The sequence below is a fragment of the Hippichthys cyanospilos genome, chromosome 20, assembly GCF_059441005.1.
Source record: "Hippichthys cyanospilos isolate Australia breed blue-spotted pipefish chromosome 20, RoL_Hcya_1.0, whole genome shotgun sequence".
Classification (NCBI taxonomy): Eukaryota; Metazoa; Chordata; class Actinopteri; order Syngnathiformes; family Syngnathidae; genus Hippichthys; species Hippichthys cyanospilos.
The window spans coordinates 2,770,624-2,789,233 of NC_142388.1; the positions used below are offsets into that span (position 1 = coordinate 2,770,624).

Genomic DNA, 18,610 nt, shown 5'->3' on the forward strand with positions numbered 1-18,610 from the left:
CTCCACGGCTCCATTAGCTTTACATAATTCAACCATATCGCATACTAACCCCTCGCCTGCCTCTACACACGCATCCAAAATCGAGACGATGCCCGAAGAAGGCGAAAACGAAAGAAAAAAAACCCCAAGAGTTTACAAAGGAGAGCCTTGATTGGTCTAAAACGATCAAGGCAGGACAGCATGTCCGAACGACAAATGGCAAATTAATTGGAACATAGTGAAGCGCATACAGATGAGCTGCTTTGAATGAAGGAAAATAAGCGCTCAGTGTGTGAAACGGGCAGATGGACGTCATAAAAAGAGAGCCTTACTATATATGTGAGCCAAGCACCTGGCTCCAGAAATTGGCCCTTCTGCTCCGGCCATAAATACACACTTGGACTAGTGCCTTTTGCTACTACTTACATCCTTGACAGTCGGCGCGCATTCTTCTATGTCGAAAATAATAAAAGCGTCAGTATTTCCCATTTTTTTTTAAGACGAAAAGCTCTCCGTCGTGCGACGTAAAGAAAAGGCATACGTTCAAGAAACGCCATCACGCTGTTTGGAATTAAAGAGCTAAATTTAGCAGCCTGGTGTCAGAAAGATGAGCTAATTCGAGATTATTATGCGCAAGCGTGAATGTGGAAAAGCAACGGTAGGAGGAGAATTGCCGTTGGAGTGGATTGGGGTGTCAAACATATGGCCCGCGGGACAGATTTTTTGGAATATGATGTGGAATATTTTTAAATATTAAAATATCTTTATTTTTTATTTCCCTTTATTTATATCCCTGTTTTTGACATTGTGCTAGTGTTTCTACATTTCATTTTTGGCCGTAAAATTACATCCCTGACACAACGTGCCAATTAATTTGCTCTTAATTTGAAAATTAAAAAAACTATACTGTTCTAGTCGCAGCATTCAAAACTATGCCATTAAATTACAAGCATTTTTAAACTTTGTGGCGGTATTACTTTTAGCAACTCCAGCAAATGTACTGTATAATTTCAGGCTCGTCTGCCATCAAGCTGCATCACAAACGACAACACGCATCCATATAAAACCCAACAAAATAAAAGCATGCAACTTTTTGCAAAGAAGTTAACGTTAAACAATTTAGCAATGAAGTTGCTTCCCATTCCAATTAATTTGCTCTTAATTTGAAAAGTAATGTACCGTTCCCCTCACTGCACTAAATTTACTAGTACCAGTAGTACCTTCAATGTTCCATCGGCAAAAAATAAAAGCGTTCAACTTTTTGCAAAGGAGTTAACGTTAAACAATTTAGCAATGAAGTTGCTTCCCATTCCAATTAATTTGCTCTTAATTTGAAAAGTAATGTACCGTTCCCCTCGCTGCATTAAATTTACTAGTACCTGTAGTACCTTCAATGTTCCAACGGCAAAAAAAAAAAAAGCATTCAACTTTTTGCAAAGGAGTTAACATGAAACAATTTAGCAATGAAGTTGCTTCCCATTCCAATTAATTTGCTCTTAATTTGAAAAGTAATGTACCGTTCCCCTCGCTGCATTAAATTTACTAGTAAATGCCCCCTGAAGTACCTTCATGTACCCCCATTTGAGAACTCCTGCCCCAAAGAACACAGGAGTACATGAAAATGCTCGACTTTTGAGGTTATAAGAGTGCTCGTGACGTCAATACTTCAGTTTTGTTTTTGTTTTTTCTTCACAAGGTGGTCCCAGGTGGAGCGCGTGAACACAGAACATGTCCTTACCCCGCGGGAAGTTGGAGCACGGTGGCTTTGGAGGAGGTGGTCTCGATGCTGACTATGGGCGGCTGACACTGTCTGCTCTTCCAGTGGAAGGGAGCGGCCTGGAGAAGGGCGGGGCAGGAAGCGGCTGAATTGTCATTGGCTGAAAGGGGCCAAAAAAGGGTACAAACATACACACGTTATTCAGAATATGGTGAGAGGTGATTGGTGGTCACTTGAGCACATGTGATGTCGTTTTTGGGCGACGGTAAGTGAAAAATGTGTTTTTAATGGTAATAACTGACATAAAAATAACTTCAAACTAATTATTAAGACCTCTCAACTCATCAGTATGGCACTAACTTTACTAAATACTAATACCAAACCTATCCCACCAGTTTCATCACTAAAAAATTTAGATTTGTCTAGCTAATAGGTTTTTTTTTTTGGAACATTAATATCTTTAAAAACACAAAATGTCACTTGCTGTCAACTGAAAATAACACCACATGTAATCAGGACAAAAATAAAAGCATTTCATTTTCTGCAAGTGGAAAAGTAATTTAATTATGAAAGAAATATGACCTTTTTATTTAATGTTTCTTTGCAGAGGATCAAGAATATATGACTGAGTGTGGGTCTGTCTTTCGAGAGGACTTTGTTTTTTGTTTTACTTTTCTTAAAGCTGTGCAGCATCAATGATAATTTGCTTTTATTGGCAAAATTTAAAGGTTAATTTCAGTGTTTTTTGACTACAAAAGGTGGATTTTTTTTGGGGGGGGGTTATTTTTTGGTATGGAAACAAACATTTCTTGAAAAACACATGTCATGGCACCATTGTATAGATGAACTCAAACTAAAGGTTCTGACCTTTCAAACGTATTTTTATGTGTGTTAGACGCAGGCGTGTCTCCTTACATTTGTCTACTTCTCCCCAGCGAAGCAGGCCAGAGAAACTGATGAGGATCTGCGACGGAGTCAGGCTGTCCACGCACAGGTAGTAAGTCCCTCGCGCGTACGTGCACTGGGAGACGCACACGCACGTCAGGACACGCGGGGCGACTTATCAGGAGGAAGGCGGCAGACGAGGAGGAGAAAAGAAGCGCCGGGAGCCGCGGGGAGGAGATGATAGATCAACCGATAGGGGCTTGGCTTAATGGAAGAGAGGCTTGAAGAAGGCCGGGAGAGCGGAGTAAGTCGGGCGAGATAGACAAGACAAAGCAAAATACAAGGAGAGGGGGCAGCAAGCATGGTGATAAAGGAGACGACGAGGGAGGAGGTGGGGGGGTGAGGCGGACGTGTTTGGAATGGCAAGCAGAAGCCTTCCTATCCAAGCGGATATGCAAACACTCTTCCACAACACTGACAGCGGAAGATAGGACCTTGCTGTGTATGGAAATACTAGATTGACTAACTTTTTGGCTCCATTCACAGCTTTGAAAGATTTTTTTGAACTGGTCTCAGTGAATGAATTGAATTGAAGACACTAAATGAATGAATGAACGGTTGGGAAAAGGCTACAAAAATGAATTCATCATTTTCCACAATGTACCTTCAGAAGAGTCTTGAAGGCTTGGTGTTGGTATGCTTCCGGGTTATGGAACACCAACATACGACTAGGAAGAGGGACATCTTTTTTCCAAAGGTCCTTTTTTTTTAACATATTTTGCGTCAGTGTGTGTTTGTGTTACCAGAAACATTTTGGGAAGTCCTCCAGCTCCACCCAAGTTTCTGGGAGGATGGGTTTGACAATGGCTTCTTTTATTTCACTTTTCGGCACGTCTGAAAACAGACAAAACACACGAGGTGACATTTTATTCGTATAACAACTTCTTGGCACTACTTTTCCAAATACATTCAGGCCTAAGCTCATTATGCAAGTTTTCTTCAACATTTACACATTTTCTTTTTTGTTACCAATACCCCTTTTGAAAAGTTTTTAGCGTCCGATTTGTATAAAATGACAGAAACTGTAAGTACAATTAGGCCCACCACAAAAATGAGTTTGACACCCATGCCTCGGACAATTTCCCAAAGATGTATCGCATGAAATATATTTCAGCCAACTACCCCCAAACCAACGCAAAACATTTTTGGTTTAAAAAAAAAAATAAAAGAGTGCTTGTACCATACGGTACATCTATCATTTCACCAGATGCATCAATAGTATAGTAATTGTCTTGTCTAAACCTCTTTAATAATAATAATAACATCTGTTTTGCAAAAGGAGTCACTAGAATACTAGTTAGCAAAATGTTGCTTCAAGTTCCAATTAATTTGCTCTTAAGTCAAAAACAAAAATGTACTACTAGATTTTCTGATACCACTAAAATTCTTCATCCACCCCCATTTTAGAACTACTAATTAGAAGTATGTAAACTTAGGAGAATATACAATCCCTTAGTAGTTACTGTAAGCACAATATTGCAACTGTTGAAGCTAAGTGGACGTAAGCCCAGTGTACATCTCCTCTGAACTTCTCAATTGGTGCCATGAACCGGATCCCACATTTTTGCCAAAAGCTCAAATTAAAGGTCGCTCAAGATACTGTTAGTACACTATTGCGTGCACTAAAGATAAAACCACAGAACCTCTCATAATGAAACCGCTCGTCCCACAAAATGAATGTGATTTTCATGCAAAATATCCTGTGAAACCTCAGCCGATATACTACCTTCCCTTTGGTGACTCATAGTGAGTTATTGTCAAATCATTATCTTAAAGAGCGACCAGAATTGGCCCAACTCCCACCTAATGGCACTCTTCCTCCCACTCAGCACCTCCCACTTGAACTCAAGGCATCTGGAGTCCGAGGCGTACGGACATATGCGCGCGCGCGCACACACACACATACACACGCCCGACGCAGTGAGACAAATGCTCATACGGGCTCTCTGATGCTGAGGAATGGCTGTTGGTTCACTCAAACTGCAGGTGTTACTAAGCAACTGAACGAGGGCAGAGAAAAGCGGCCGGCTGTCCAAAGGCATCATTTCAAGCACGGTCTCGTTGCAAGTGTCTCTTCCAACAAAAAGAGGCGTGCAGAAGGAAATGGATGCGGTAAAAAAAAAGTGGGCGATTCTAGTCCAAGGAAACCAAAAATTCAAACTTGTCACCCGATTTAATACTCAAGGGTGAAAAGTGTTGGGCGCTAAACTTGCTACTTTCCTGACTTGTCATTTCCTTGGGCGATTGAATAAAGGCGTTTTGATTGTAATTGAGGTGGTTAGGGCGCACTTGGCTGTAAAAAGTCGGAACATAATCAATGGCGTGTAATTGGTACAACTGATACGACCTCAGAAAAACGCTGGCTTGGCTTTGTACTCCCATTTCCCGGTGCTGTTTTTTATTAAAAAAAAAAACAAAAAACAGCTTTTACTAGCAGTGTATATTGCGGTAAACGCCACAACGGTCTTAAGCCTCACGTTACCTTGCCAGTAACCTAAAATCTATCGCGTTTGTGTTACTCATCCTCTCAAATCAAGGTGGACGCTTGGCAAAAACATTTACCAACGGAGACAGCGTCATCGTCCTTCTTCTTGTCCTCTGCGGGAACCTGAAGGGACAGAGAGAGAGGGAGAAAAAAAAGAGTGAGCAGTTGAGTTGTAAAAGCATCCAGAAGCGCACCCCAGAGACCCGCCGCAGACTTCCTCCAGTGACTCGGTGACAGCTGCGGCGGTACGCCGTCCCCACTGTTCACCACAGGACAGCAGACAGGGTTTAATGTGACAAGGGCTGCTCCTCCCCTGCTGCCGCTCCGCCACACCACCAGGGAATCCTTCCCGCTAATTTACTCTGACTGTCACTAACAGATGAGGAGTTATTATGTTGTTGTTTGGCATGTTAATTCGGTTCGGGGGGGCGGATTACTCAGCTGCTCCCGTTTCATGTTCGTTTGCCTGACAAATCATTCAATTTCGCTAATTAGTCATTAGCAAATTCAATCGTATTGTGTCTTGAGTGTTTCTGCATAGTTTTTTTGTTTTTTTTAGACCTGCTGGCCTAATCTTGAACTTAAGTCAAGCCTTTTACTTATTCGCTTGCAGCCCAGTTCAAATTGACTTTTTGGTGTCTATAGCCGTCAATGGAAGTGAATAGAAGCGATTGCTATTGGAACATAACACTGCTCTTGTATTCTAGAAGTGCAAGGATTAATTGATGAACAAGAAGAACAAAAATATTTATTTTTGATAATCGACGAATTACCGAAAAGCCTTGTAATGTTTTCACATTTATTTTGTCCTGTATGAAAGTAGGTTGATTCGCATTGTTAAGTCAAAGGCGTTTGCAAACATCTGTTTGCACTTTGAAAAACAAACCAACATTTTGACCGATTTCCTGGACTTACAAACCAAACCGGCAACCGAATCGTGAAAAATACTTTTTATGCAATGTCAATCGGAAAATGTGTTTTGTATTTTTAATCAAGGCAAATTCCCTTTTTTTTTTTTTTACAATTCATCAATCAATAAAAAAAAAAATCAATTATCAAAATAACTGAACTGCAGAAAATACATTAATATAACTGCATCTCACAGTCACAAAACATTCTATTATATACAGTAGTTAAATTATTACTGTTGATTTTCACAAACCACACCATCAGAGTGCTGTTGAATCTGATTTTAAAACACTGATATTATTTTCTTCTATATGCGAGGAGGCTGAAACAAATTGTCATATCACTGAGAGATACAAACTACACATATTTGAATTCAACTTGTATCTCACGTGACGACTCTTAAAAAAAAGAATGGCAATATTATTTTGTCAAAAAGCAAGACTCAAGCACAGGAAGTTGACTGTTTCCTCGAAATATCCACATCATCTATTATCCCAATTGTTCCTCTTCAGAAGTGCAGAGTAGCACACCTCGCGGACGCCCGGCAGTTTATTCAGCTCTTTACGAAAAACTCAAGCTTCCTGGGCAAGACTGATGACTCACAACGTGTGTGTGCGACGTTGTGTGTGTATATGTGAGTCACCCCTTATTTGAATAAGCAGGGTGGAGGGGGGACTCAAACAGAAACCTCGTGATTACAAGGCACACTTAACCTCCTCTCCAACACATGCTTCTATGTCAAATTCAGCGCCACATAAGAATGAATCGAAAGCAAGCCCGCTGCCGACATAAAACATAACAATGACGCGAATACCATATTTTCCGCACGATAAGACGCATTATAAAGTGCACCTTCAACGAATGGCCTATTTAAAACTGTTTTCATATATAAGGCGCACCGCAATCTAAAGCGCATAGAATGGAAGCTATAGTGGTGGTTGCAGTTGCGTTATGCATCCACTAGATGGAGCGGCGCTAAAGGGAATGTCAACAAAACAATCAGATAAGTCAAACTTTTCAACCAAAAATTACGAATAAAGATCATTTGTGGGAAAGTACTATCCGAAGAACCGGGAAAAAAAAACACCTCTTGATTACACTAAAAGACAGTTTAGGTCCATGCTAAGATGAATCAAGAGGTTAAAAGGATAGGATGAGTCATATAATTTATCAATTTGCAACCAGCAACTTAAAATATATTGTTTTGTTGATTTAAAAACATTTTCTGGATTTTTGCACCTTGTCCCCGAATAAATTGCTTCATTATTTGAGCATATATAGAATATCAAAATTTAAAACAGGGTGTTGGAACAATATTTGTAAAAAATACATTTATAACTGAAATGCAGAGGTGAAAATCTACAAATTTACATGGTGATTTGTGTTTTATCTACTCCAAAAACGAAAAATTGCGATTTATGTGCTGTAAATGGTGCATCAGATTAAAAGACGCAGTGTCAGGTTTTGACAGGTTTTAGGTGTGCCTTATAGTGCAGAAAATACGGTAGTGAAAACCCACATATGACTGACCTATTGAAATACCTATTAGGGAGGAAAAAAAGTCCACTCATTTTTTTAAAGCGATTTCAGGGGCCGGCCATTTTGCCACATGCCACCTAAAAATAAAATTACAGTTGCTCAGGGCTCAGTTAGTGACGAATCACAGCTGAGTTTTCTCAGTTTGGTCATGTGACATTAAAAAAACTAAGTCAGGATTGGTCGCAAACTGTTGAGAGGATTTTTCCGCTTGATTCATATTTCACAAACACAATGTTGCTATTTATCAAGAAAAAGTTAAATTGTGGACCTCCGACTTAGCGAATCCAAACAAACGTTTAACATTAGCGTCCCCTCACAGTCTGCCGGTCTTTCGTGACGGCTCTCCCATGCAAGACTTTTGGATTTTTAATCTGCTGGCTCCTGATTAGAAAGCTATTTTTTGCGAGCAAATCACAGTCCTGGATGGAAAACTGGAAGCAAGACTATTTCTTTAATCCCAGACTTCTTGGAGCTTTATTTGACAAAAGCCAGCAGAGTTAAGTCTCTTCTCCCTGAGTGACTTTCTCTCTATGTTGTGTTTTGCTCCACTCCACCGATGTTTCCGTGGGTCTTGAATGAAAGAAATAACGCAAAATCAAACCTTTACCTATTTGGACCCGGAAGGCCCGTGCAGGAAATGGAACAGCGCAGAAGACCTTCGGTGATTAACCACATTCCAAGAATAGTCGGTTAAGGCGGCAAGCTTGCATAAGGGGCCTAATTCTTTAAGGCACATTAAACACTGGGGAAAAGAACCATTGGGGGGGTATTAGGAGTGTCATGTGACAACGGCATCTTTTATTTTTTAATCCTGACGGGGGGGCGGGTGGGTATTGAGCGCAGATGTTGATTCGTTTGGCAAGAGTTGACAGAAACAGAGGGAGGGGGTCAAAGCAGCAAAAACGACTTCTCACATTGATGACAGCGGATGCGCGAGCCGCCGTGTGCACTGGTGGCGCTCGCACGCTCACACACACGCGCGCTCACTAAACGACAGCTTGTGCCCATGCTGCCCTGGTGTAACCTTGCTATAACTGGTCCCAGTTACACAAGAGGACGATTCAGCTAAACTATTCCTTTGCATGTTGAGAGCGATGTGTAATAATAAAGCCCACCCCCCTCCCGACGCACCCCCGCCCTCAGGAGACATAGAGACACTAATGGCTCACCCTCTAATTGCACTGCTTTCTTTTTTCCCTCTCCTTTCCAGTCTCCATCTGCACGATACGCCACCTCTCTCTCGCCAGCGCGACCCGCCTCGCGACAGAGATCCTATTTCCACATTGCGGTTTCCTGCTCGGCTGCTTCTTCTCCCCATTTTTCATTCGCTCTGCCTTTCATTAGCTGTAGCGCTGTGCTCCTTATTCCGCGCTATCCTTGTCGGTTTCGCTGTTGTTGTTGTTGTTGTTGTGAACCCGCCGCCCTCGTATTCCATCTATTGCCGGCTCTCGCTTTGGTGCAAATGTGCCCCTGGTCACGAGTGGCCTGGCTGGAGGACAACAGAAGTGACTTTGAGACTGGGTGATGGCTGCCTTGTTGTCACTGACACAGAAAGCCTACAGGATGAGCTGCGTGCGGACGCCAGAAGAAGAATCGACGCGCGCGGCCTCAAAACTAAAGATTTAATCCAGTGGTTATCAAATGTGAAGAGGTTTGTGAGAATTTAATTGGGTTTCTGCATGTATCGGCAAACCTAATCAAACGCTGCGACGGGACTTTTGCCCTTTCAGATTGAGAGCAAATCAATTGGAACATGAAACAACGTGTGTTATAGTGGCTCCTTTGCAAAACATTTTTTAAACGGATGTGCATCGTTATTAGACACCATTTTTCTACAGAAACGCGAGAAATAATACAGATGTTGCACAATCAATCTTCTGCTTTTGAAAAGACACTTAGAAGCTTAAACCGTATATATGACTATGGGTGTAAGCAACAACAAACAAGGGAATAGAAGAGAAAAAATAGGGATGGCTGACAGCCAATACCAGCCTTACTTTAAGGTATCGATACTGATAGATGTTCATGATACCAGCCACCACTACTTAAGAGCTACATAATCTCAAATCCTCCTTTGCAGTAGTTGACCCGAAATTGTAGCAGTTGGGACACATCAGCAAATCAGAATGTGTCAAAGAAACACATTTTTAAAAGTGTTAAAAATCTTATATAGGTCAAAACTAGAGTGTCCCAAAATTTTTAACGTCTGATACAATGCAGATATGGGCTCTAGCGTCCTGTCTGATACCAATATCGAAACAATCCAAGGAATGGACTGCATGTTTATCCTCCTGAGACACAGCGTATTCATTTGTGTCCATTGTAGTGGACATTTGGTTTGGTCTTTATATTGGATGTGCTCGCTGGAGGACATCCTGGCCTTTTCAATGATGTCTCATATGTTTGGGTGTGATGCGACTAACTTTGCCGTCTTAGTGAGACAAAATGGACACAGAAGTGGACACGAATGAACAGGGTCTCAAGAGGATAAGCAGGGAAAAACCGATATAATATTTTGACTGATTTTATCAATATTGGATCAGGACACCGTTTATAAAAACTAGTATAGGTTTCAGAACTGTGTATTGATGATTACTTGAATAAGTATCGAACTGAAACAAGTGGTATCGATCGAACAGAATTACCTCGGCCTCCTCCACGACGCTTTCGCAGTTAACGTCGCTTTCGGCGGCGTCGGGATCGACGGCCTCGCGACCTTCGTCCTCCGCTCCCTCGGGGACGGTCTCCAGGGGGGGCGTGTAGATCTGCTTCTTGGGAACGCTCAGCCTGTCCACTCTGACGTAAAGACGCGCATATCATGCGTTGGGGACGCGGTGACGCAGGCGCATCATACGCCGAGACGTTCGCAGCAGGATGAGTCGCATTTGTGTTTACGGCGCGGCTCAATGAATAAGATGGCAGATATGATTGATCCACGGAAAGAGTTTGAGGGCGCACGCACCGTTCTGGGGAGGGGGTCGGGGGGACCTTGACGCGCTGTTCGATGAAGGGGCTGGCGATGCTGATGAATTCCTCCGGTTGGGGCAAGGGGAGAACTGCGATAAGGGGAAACACAAAACACACAGTGCGCCCACTCGTTATCTCCTTTCTTGAATGAGCGATGTCAGACACGGGCGCCTTTGAAATATCGTGGCTATCTTCCAACACTTTGTGACCTCTCAGGCGCATCGCCGCCGGATTTAGAATTTGCTCCGCTCCCGCCTCGTATTTATCCTTGACATTCACCGACACCGCATCGCGCAATTTTCACAAAACGGTTTGATGTACGCCTTCTGTTCCGGCTCCCTTCCGCTTACTCTGCGGTTCGTCGGTGATCACGGGCTTCTCGCGTTTCTTGCGGATCAGCTTCCATTGCGGCTCGGGCGGAGGCTGGTACGGTAACTCCAAAGGGCACTTTCGGGTCTGGGTCAGCAGGACCACGTGGCTGAGGCGCTGACACAGGTTGTAGCGGCGGAGAGCCTCCGAGGTATCGGCCTGGGTGGCGGCAAAAAAGAAAAAGTCCAAATTCATCATTTAAAAAAAGAAAAAGTCAAAATTGATCATTTAAAAGTCTTAAGGAAGAGAAAATAACTCATTCACTGCCATTGACGGATATAGACGTCGGAGCTTGGCTGGCAGTGAATGAGTTAAAGGGGCTGTCCACTTATTTAACGTTCGAACATGATATTTTTTTCTGTAATATATTTGATAACCAGATTATTTTTTACATGCAGTTACCGTTTTAAAATGAATTTTTGCATTTGCCGTCGCCTGAACATGACCAATCGCGGCTCACTGGTTGGTCATGTGATGTTAAACTGCGATTGGCTGTTATTGAGCCCTGAGCATGTCACTTTCAATCAATAGCGAGAATAGCTTCAAAGACCAAAATAATGAAAACGCTCTTTTCGCCAGAAAGGTGCCAATTCATTCAAAATAAGGCTTGAATTTAGGTGAAATTTTAGATGTATTTACTTTGACAAAAACAAAAAAAAAAAGGCAGACATTTTACAAGTTATTAGCGTTCAAAATCGTGAAATTGTATGCAAACAAAAGAACATGAGAAAATATGTATGATTTATGCAAATTAAATTGTGTGTGTGTGTTTTAAGTCCATACAAATACATTATTTTAGGAGTTCAGATTACTTCTAATTGTATTTTTTAAAATGCTCACATCTTAAAATTTCCAAGAAAAAAAAAATTCTGTCAAAAAAATACTGCAGCAAAAAACCCTTGAAAGCAAAAAGCGACCTTTCATTTTATCACCTAACAATGAGAAGACAAAAAAAAACGCTAGTCAAAAGTTTGGAAACACCCTTCAATCCTTTTTCTTTACTTGTAGCTCTATACTTGCGTTGTTGATTTTATGGAGAAATATTGACTGGATTATTTGGTGAATAAAACTACAAATTTTATGACCTGGTTGTCAAATCACAGCTATATATTTTCAAGGGGTAATATCTTGAATTCCTTCCCTCTTAATGTGCTTGAGACCATTTCAATCGTGGTTTTCAAACTTCTGACTAGCACCATAGACAAAAAAGACTGCATACCATTTTTGTGTACACATAAGGATCATCACGCAGTTGATTGGGGTAGAAACTTGCACAGGCCACCAATTTGGGGCTTCCTGGGAAATGTACAAAAACAATAATGAGGAAAGAGACATTGACCAAAAATTCATGTGCCCACTCGTTTCTGTGTCAAGGTCCAACAGTGTGTAGGTTATCTCCAATTGGACCTGCCATATCTCAAAGTCTATGACAGAAGATTAAAAAAAAAATAGCTCGGGGACATAGAGAGTCCATTTAAAAGGCCAATGGAGAACCATGATGGGGAGCGCTGCTTGTTTAATATACTGTAGGAAGTGCATTAAAAAGGACTTGCACACCGTCTTGCAATTTCTGGGTTTAATGTGGGTTCAATACGAAGAGAGCAGCCTTATATGGTCATCTACTTCCTGAGGTCAGGATGGACGCACGTCAGACCGTCGGATTTGCATCCCACATGCTTTCAAGTAATTACGAGACAATTATCTTGACGTTGCCGTCGTGAGGAGCACACTCGGCTCGGGTGCCTCCGCTGCCCTGCCGCTGCTCCCTCTGCCGGTTTATTTATAGTCCGCTGTACAAGGACGGATACGCCCCTGCGCTCCATAATACATGGGTTGAAAAAAAAAAAACATGGTGGCGCTTCAAATAAAAAAAGTTCCTGCGTCCCGCCGTTAATCAGCAAAGCGACACTGAGAAGGTTGAAGCCGGATTTAGTCAATCAAATATTCATTGTCACGCCCCACAGTGGTTCAATTATGGAAGCAGAAGGTAGATGATGTGAAATATTTATTCAGCCACGGACATCCTAAAACGCGCAAAGCATATTGTGTAACATCATGTTTAACTCAAAAATCTAAAACACACAACCTAATTTAGAAATGGGTGGCTTCGTGTTCCAATTGATTTGCTCTTAATTTGAAAACCGCCCTATTCCTGCCTTATTAGATTTGCTGAGAACCTGCAGAAACCCTGTTAAAACTCATCTACCTCTTGACTTCACGTACACCCGTTTAAAAAAAAAAAAAAAGACAGTGTAAGGACAACACTCAGCGCTGACAAATTATTCATGCGTAAAAAAAAACGAAACGAGTTTGTCAAATGACCTTTGTCCGCGTCCCGATGGCTCTTGTGTTCACTTAGGGCAGAACTCCTCCTGGAATGCGGCTGATGCTTCTTCTGAGGCACTTTTGCAGTCTTGTGCATGAATTCCGGGATGCTGCTTTGTAAGAAATCCCACGTTTTTCTTCGGCAGATGTAGCTGGGAGGAGGTTAAAGAATCACCACAGTGTGTGTGTGCGTTTTTTGTTTTTGTTTTGTTTTTTAATGTATAGTATATGGAACAGTGCACTGGAGTCTTACTTTATGGGACTAATTTCCGGGATCCAGCCGGTAAGATGGTGGATGAAATTGAACTCTCCTATCTCGTCGGACAGCTGCGCCATTTTACTGAGAGAAAACAAGCGCAGGTGCAGCAATGCGAGATGATTAGAATACAAATTAAATCTGAACAAATATCATTTTTAACGTCCATGAACAACATTTTAAAGGAATTATGACAGTGACATTAATCCATTCTGTGCAGTCGCAGAAATGTCTTAATGTGAACGTTTATTGTTTTCCAGAATGACACACAATATGATCTGGGATCTTGACTGGGGAAAAAATGAAAATAAATAAAAATATTAATGCCCCACATAAACTTTTTTTTTTTTTTTTTTCTGGGATCTGATGGTGGGAAAACATGAGAATAAATAATATTAATGCCACACAGTGAAATCTTAATATTGTTTTCTGGGCTCTTGACAGGGAAAAATGTGAAAATAAATAATAATGCCACAAACAACCAAATATGAATACCCCTTTCTGTGATTTTGACATGAAAAAAAAAAAAAAAAAAAAAAAAAAATCGCATTGTCAGAAAGAAAAAAATAAATAATGCATCTTAAGTATACTGTAATTCTAGGAGAACGGGCAAAATGCTGAAGTCGGCCAGACGCTCAGCCGATTTCGTGGGGATTCTCAATATGGCTGTAATATTAGTTTTGTTTTGTTTTTAATATATGCATATGGCTAATGTTACATGCCACAATTAACAAACACGAGACATGTCATTTCATACAAAATTGCGAATAAAACTCAAGATGCAGTATGCATTTTCCTCAATTTCTTAAGATAGACAAAATTCACTCCACTTATGACTCACTTCATTCATCTTTTTTTTTTCCCATCAAACCTGGAAGGAGCAACGTTAACATGCTAGCATTTTGAGGACTTTCAAGCACTCTCATGGACCACAGCGTCTGACGGCGAGTGCGTTTCTGTCCGAACAGATGGCCCAATAAGCTCTAATTGGCCCTGTTGGGAATTGTTGTGCGCGTCTGCTCTCCAGTCATGGCACTCAAAGAAATGAATCCACTACACAAGTTCACCAATTCATCTTAAAAATACGATTTTCCCCAGGAGACCAAAAAAAAAAAATAAAAAATAAACCACCACCACCACGACGCCTTACGATGGCTTCAACAAGCGTGGCGGTCCATTTGTTTTCAGTTTTGGATTAAAGATTCATTCATCGGTCACCCTTGAGTGGACAGCGGAACACGCCGCTTCTTCTACCGCCACGGTGCTCTGTCACTGACATTCCGCCAGGATGAGAATGAGGTCACAACAAGGCCTGGTCCAGTCAGCAAAACATGGCCCATGAGATCTTTCATTTAAATAACTGCTGAGGAATATTCGTATTTTCAACTAATCAAGATGAAAATAAACGAGTACATACAGTATAAATCCACAACAACATCATCACAAATTATCGGATATTTGTGCACACTGCATGCGCCACATGTACGGATCGGCACACTAATTGACCAAGTGTGAATATAGAAAACCGGTGATAAAAAATTGTATCCGCGAAAGAAAATACAAGCCATGCTGCCTTTGTGTGTACGATTCACAGCTCAATTTATTTATTTGATCATTTTAGCTGTTAATGCCAGAAACATTTGATTAGCGAGGATTTTTGTCAAGATTTCCAAATGTCGAACTTAGAACTATAGAAACACCGATATTCTTTACGTTAAAATGTACCTTTAAATTACATTGTAGATACATTCTTGCTATTACTGGACTGAAAAACACAAGTCTTCATTTTCGAAAGACAAAGTCGAAGGCTGGTAAACTTGAACAACACACAAGGGTATTTCTAGCACATTAGTACCCCTAATTTGAGGTATTTTCCCCCCTTTCTTCAAATAATACTTAATTAATAAATTAATTAATAAAGTTTGCCTGATCTGGTTATTTTGTTGACATTACTTTTGCCGCAGCTCCATATAGTGGATGCATAACGCAACCCAAGCCACTACTGTAGCTTCTATTCTATGCGCCTTATAATGCGAAGCAGTCATTGAAGATTCGCCTGATGCACCGGAAAATAACGGTGCTCTCAAAGCCAAAAATGTAATACAAAAAAAAATGTGAAACTGGATAATATCCCATGACACACCTGATTATTTCTCACGGACACATTGATAACTTCTTTGGAGCTTAGTGAAGTAGGAATGGAAAGATATGGACTAAAAACAAACGTCCACTTTTTTAACATAACATTTTTAAACAAGCTTGAAAAGTGTGTCAACAGGCAGTACTATTTTTTTTTTTTAAAAATGACAGTACAGCGTCACCAAGGAATGGGGTATGTCGGGGATCGGATACATTCGAAACAAGCTCCGGATGCCCTCGCGGATTATTATCCTTCTCCTTCATCAATGCGGAAATCAAATCGGGTTCAAAAGGTTCCATTCATCTTGCCTACCCGACAGCTAACCTCCGACCCCGGAATGGCCCCTCGTGCCTGCAAATGCCGGCGCAAAACACTGAAACGACGGCACTCACTTTCTGTTGACATCCTCGCTGAGCGGCCTCGTGTTAATAATTTTGATGAGCGCCTTGGCCAACAGCATGGGCCACAGCTCCGTCCGACAGCTGGACGCCGGCAGCAGCAGATTGTGGTCTTTGTCGAACGGCATGCTATCATCCACTATTATCTTCCTCCAGCAACCCTGAACGCACATTCAGCAAATACTGTTTTGTTTTTTTTCTTCCCCAACACTCATCTGCTTGAAAAACAAACAAACAAAGAGCGAGTTTGTGTTTTTGCACACAGTGTGATGTCAGGACCTGTCTGGAGCGGCGAAGCACACCGCATTAGAGGGGAGCGCCGCACAGACGGCCGTTAATGACCTGATCACAGCTGCACCTGTCTCCCGCCCCAACCATACGTGATGCAAGTCTATACTGCTCTTGTCACACTACTACAAATGTGAGAATCCAGTGCGCAAATGGAATAAAAACCCACAACATAAAATAAAGCAATTCTGTGAAATCTTCTCCAGCATGCAGGCTGTGCTTAACCAGGAGAGGGTTGAATTGGGGGCAACTGAATGTGGAGTAATCTATACTTGACTTCCAAAAGGCCTCTCCTTACTCTTTTGATCCAAAGCTCCATGATAACAGGAGTTGGAGGAGTTGTGAATAACGGGGTGATAAAAAGAGAATGGCAGTGAGAATGTGGATTTTATATCATTTTTTTTATACATAATTTTTTTAATGCATTAGTATAATGTAGGCTAAACAAAAACTTTTAAACACAGAATATATATACATACATATACGTTACATTACACTACATTATACTAATACACACACATTATTCCCTAAAATACCATGGCGTAAAATGGGGCAAAAAAAAATGCTGAATGGACAAAATAAAACCATAATGTGTCACATCCTGCGTCCCTAATGTGTTGTCCTGTTTGCAGATTGGGGAGCTGAACCATTGGCCGCACACCTGCTCCTCATTCCAATCAGGAGACTTTAGGTGCGGTCAGAGCTGGAGGGCGTCGCCGGATTATTGCGTCTGTAGCCCTTTCGTGTACATGCCAGTTCCTCGTTCTCTTGATTCCTAGCGCCTTTGCCGAGTGTTTTATTTGCTACTTTTCCTCCTTGCCTCCGGTCTGCCAGTTGGTCAGCACTTTACTTTGTTACTTTGTTGTTCTGCCCGCCAAGTCTTAGTAAGCTACTTGCTCTTTTGCATAGTCTCTTTTGGTTGTACGTTGAGTCCCCTTATCATCTTTTTGTCGTACTTTGAAGTAACTTTGTTAGAAACCCACGCGGTGCGTGCTTTTTGTTTTAATAAACCGTTGTCTCTACTCCACGCTGTCTCCTGTGTGTCCCGGGGTTCACAATCAATTTATTTGCAATAACATAATACAGACATAATAATAGAAACCATGGAACCTAAGAATAAAAATGGTTTACTTATTTAAATTTTGAATGCATTGGTATAATGTAGGCAAAATACTAAAAAAAAAAATACATCGGTATTATTCAGGGTTCATATTCGCGGCACTCACCATCCAAAAGAGTCGAACCAGGTATTTCCCATAGTGGTTGAAAAGCGGCACGTGACCTTTGCCCGTCTTGCAAAGCGAGTAGATGTGCTCCCAAGGTTTCCAGCCGTGTGGGTCCGAAGCTTCGGGGTGGTGAAACATTTTCCAAACGATGTAGATTTCACTGATGATCCATCTCATCATCTTGAGAACAACAGAACGTGACATTTCACGTTTCTTTTGAAATATCATTCATTCCAATGGCACGGTCAACATCACACATTTACAACGCTCGCATACGAAATATAAATCACGCATCTCATTTGTTCAACTCGGGAAAGATTTTCAACTTGCTATAAACTCCAACCAACCAAAAATCCCCACAAAATGTCATTTTTTTATTCCCAACGACACTGTAAACAAAACATTGTGTATCTCATGTATCTTTACCAGAATTTACCAAAAATTCATCAATTTCCCAAATAAATTTCCAACAATAAATATCCCATATTCAATCACAGATTTGGAAAACAAATTTGTGAGTTGTGGCCCCTTCAAAAAACACTTCAACTCCTTTAATTCAAGGCCTTTTTAGTGCTTGAATTCCAATTCAGCATTTTTAATCATGGCCAACCACGCATCAACCATCTAAATTTCTCTCCTCACCTCACTGCAGAGCACATGGTGGTTGGAGGACACCAGGTCAAAACTCTGTGTATTCTCAACGACCGTCGGCACCTAAAATAAAACACAGGGACGGGAATGAGCGCATCCGTTCCAAAACGGAGCCGCGCAGCAGTCACAGGTAACCTTTTTCAAGTCGACACCAATGTGTGTCCTACTTAACACGTCCCCGGGGGTTCTTTGCCGGTCTTCGCCTCACCGTGATCCTCCCCTGACTGCCACGCACACCACAAGTACCTTAATAGACTCCACCGAACGACTAATTAAATATTAACGAATTGTGTTCGCCGATGGCGGCAGGGATCAAGCGGGGGATGGGGGGGGGGGGTCAAGGGTGGTCGTGTTTTGCGCGCGGGAGACGCCCTCGACGCTTCGGATGATAAAATACGCTTTCGAAATGACAGATG

The 18,610-nt window shown here is 41.6% G+C and overlaps 1 protein-coding gene across 4 annotated transcripts in view; it reads right to left on the reverse strand.

Moving 5' to 3' along the window:
- Window positions 1-18,610, reverse strand: part of adgb (androglobin) — a 44,359-nt gene that overhangs the window by 22,090 nt on the left and 3,659 nt on the right. For all 4 annotated transcript variants that reach the window (XM_088404143.1, XM_088404142.1, XM_088404139.1 and 1 more), the window contains exons 5-18: window positions 18,186-18,257; window positions 17,544-17,723; window positions 16,024-16,190; window positions 13,489-13,575; window positions 13,233-13,387; window positions 12,130-12,206; window positions 10,892-11,069; window positions 10,537-10,630; window positions 10,220-10,370; window positions 5,204-5,249; window positions 3,385-3,475; window positions 3,246-3,309; window positions 2,612-2,717; window positions 1,718-1,856 (exon numbers count right to left, since the gene is read on the reverse strand). In XM_088404143.1, coding sequence (XP_088260269.1) covers window positions 1,718-1,856; window positions 2,612-2,717; window positions 3,246-3,309; window positions 3,385-3,475; window positions 5,204-5,249; window positions 10,220-10,370; window positions 10,537-10,630; window positions 10,892-11,069; window positions 12,130-12,206; window positions 13,233-13,387; window positions 13,489-13,575; window positions 16,024-16,190; window positions 17,544-17,723; window positions 18,186-18,257 — 1,607 coding nt within the window. The remainder of the gene's footprint in view (window positions 1-1,717; window positions 1,857-2,611; window positions 2,718-3,245; window positions 3,310-3,384; window positions 3,476-5,203; window positions 5,250-10,219; window positions 10,371-10,536; window positions 10,631-10,891; window positions 11,070-12,129; window positions 12,207-13,232; window positions 13,388-13,488; window positions 13,576-16,023; window positions 16,191-17,543; window positions 17,724-18,185; window positions 18,258-18,610) is intronic.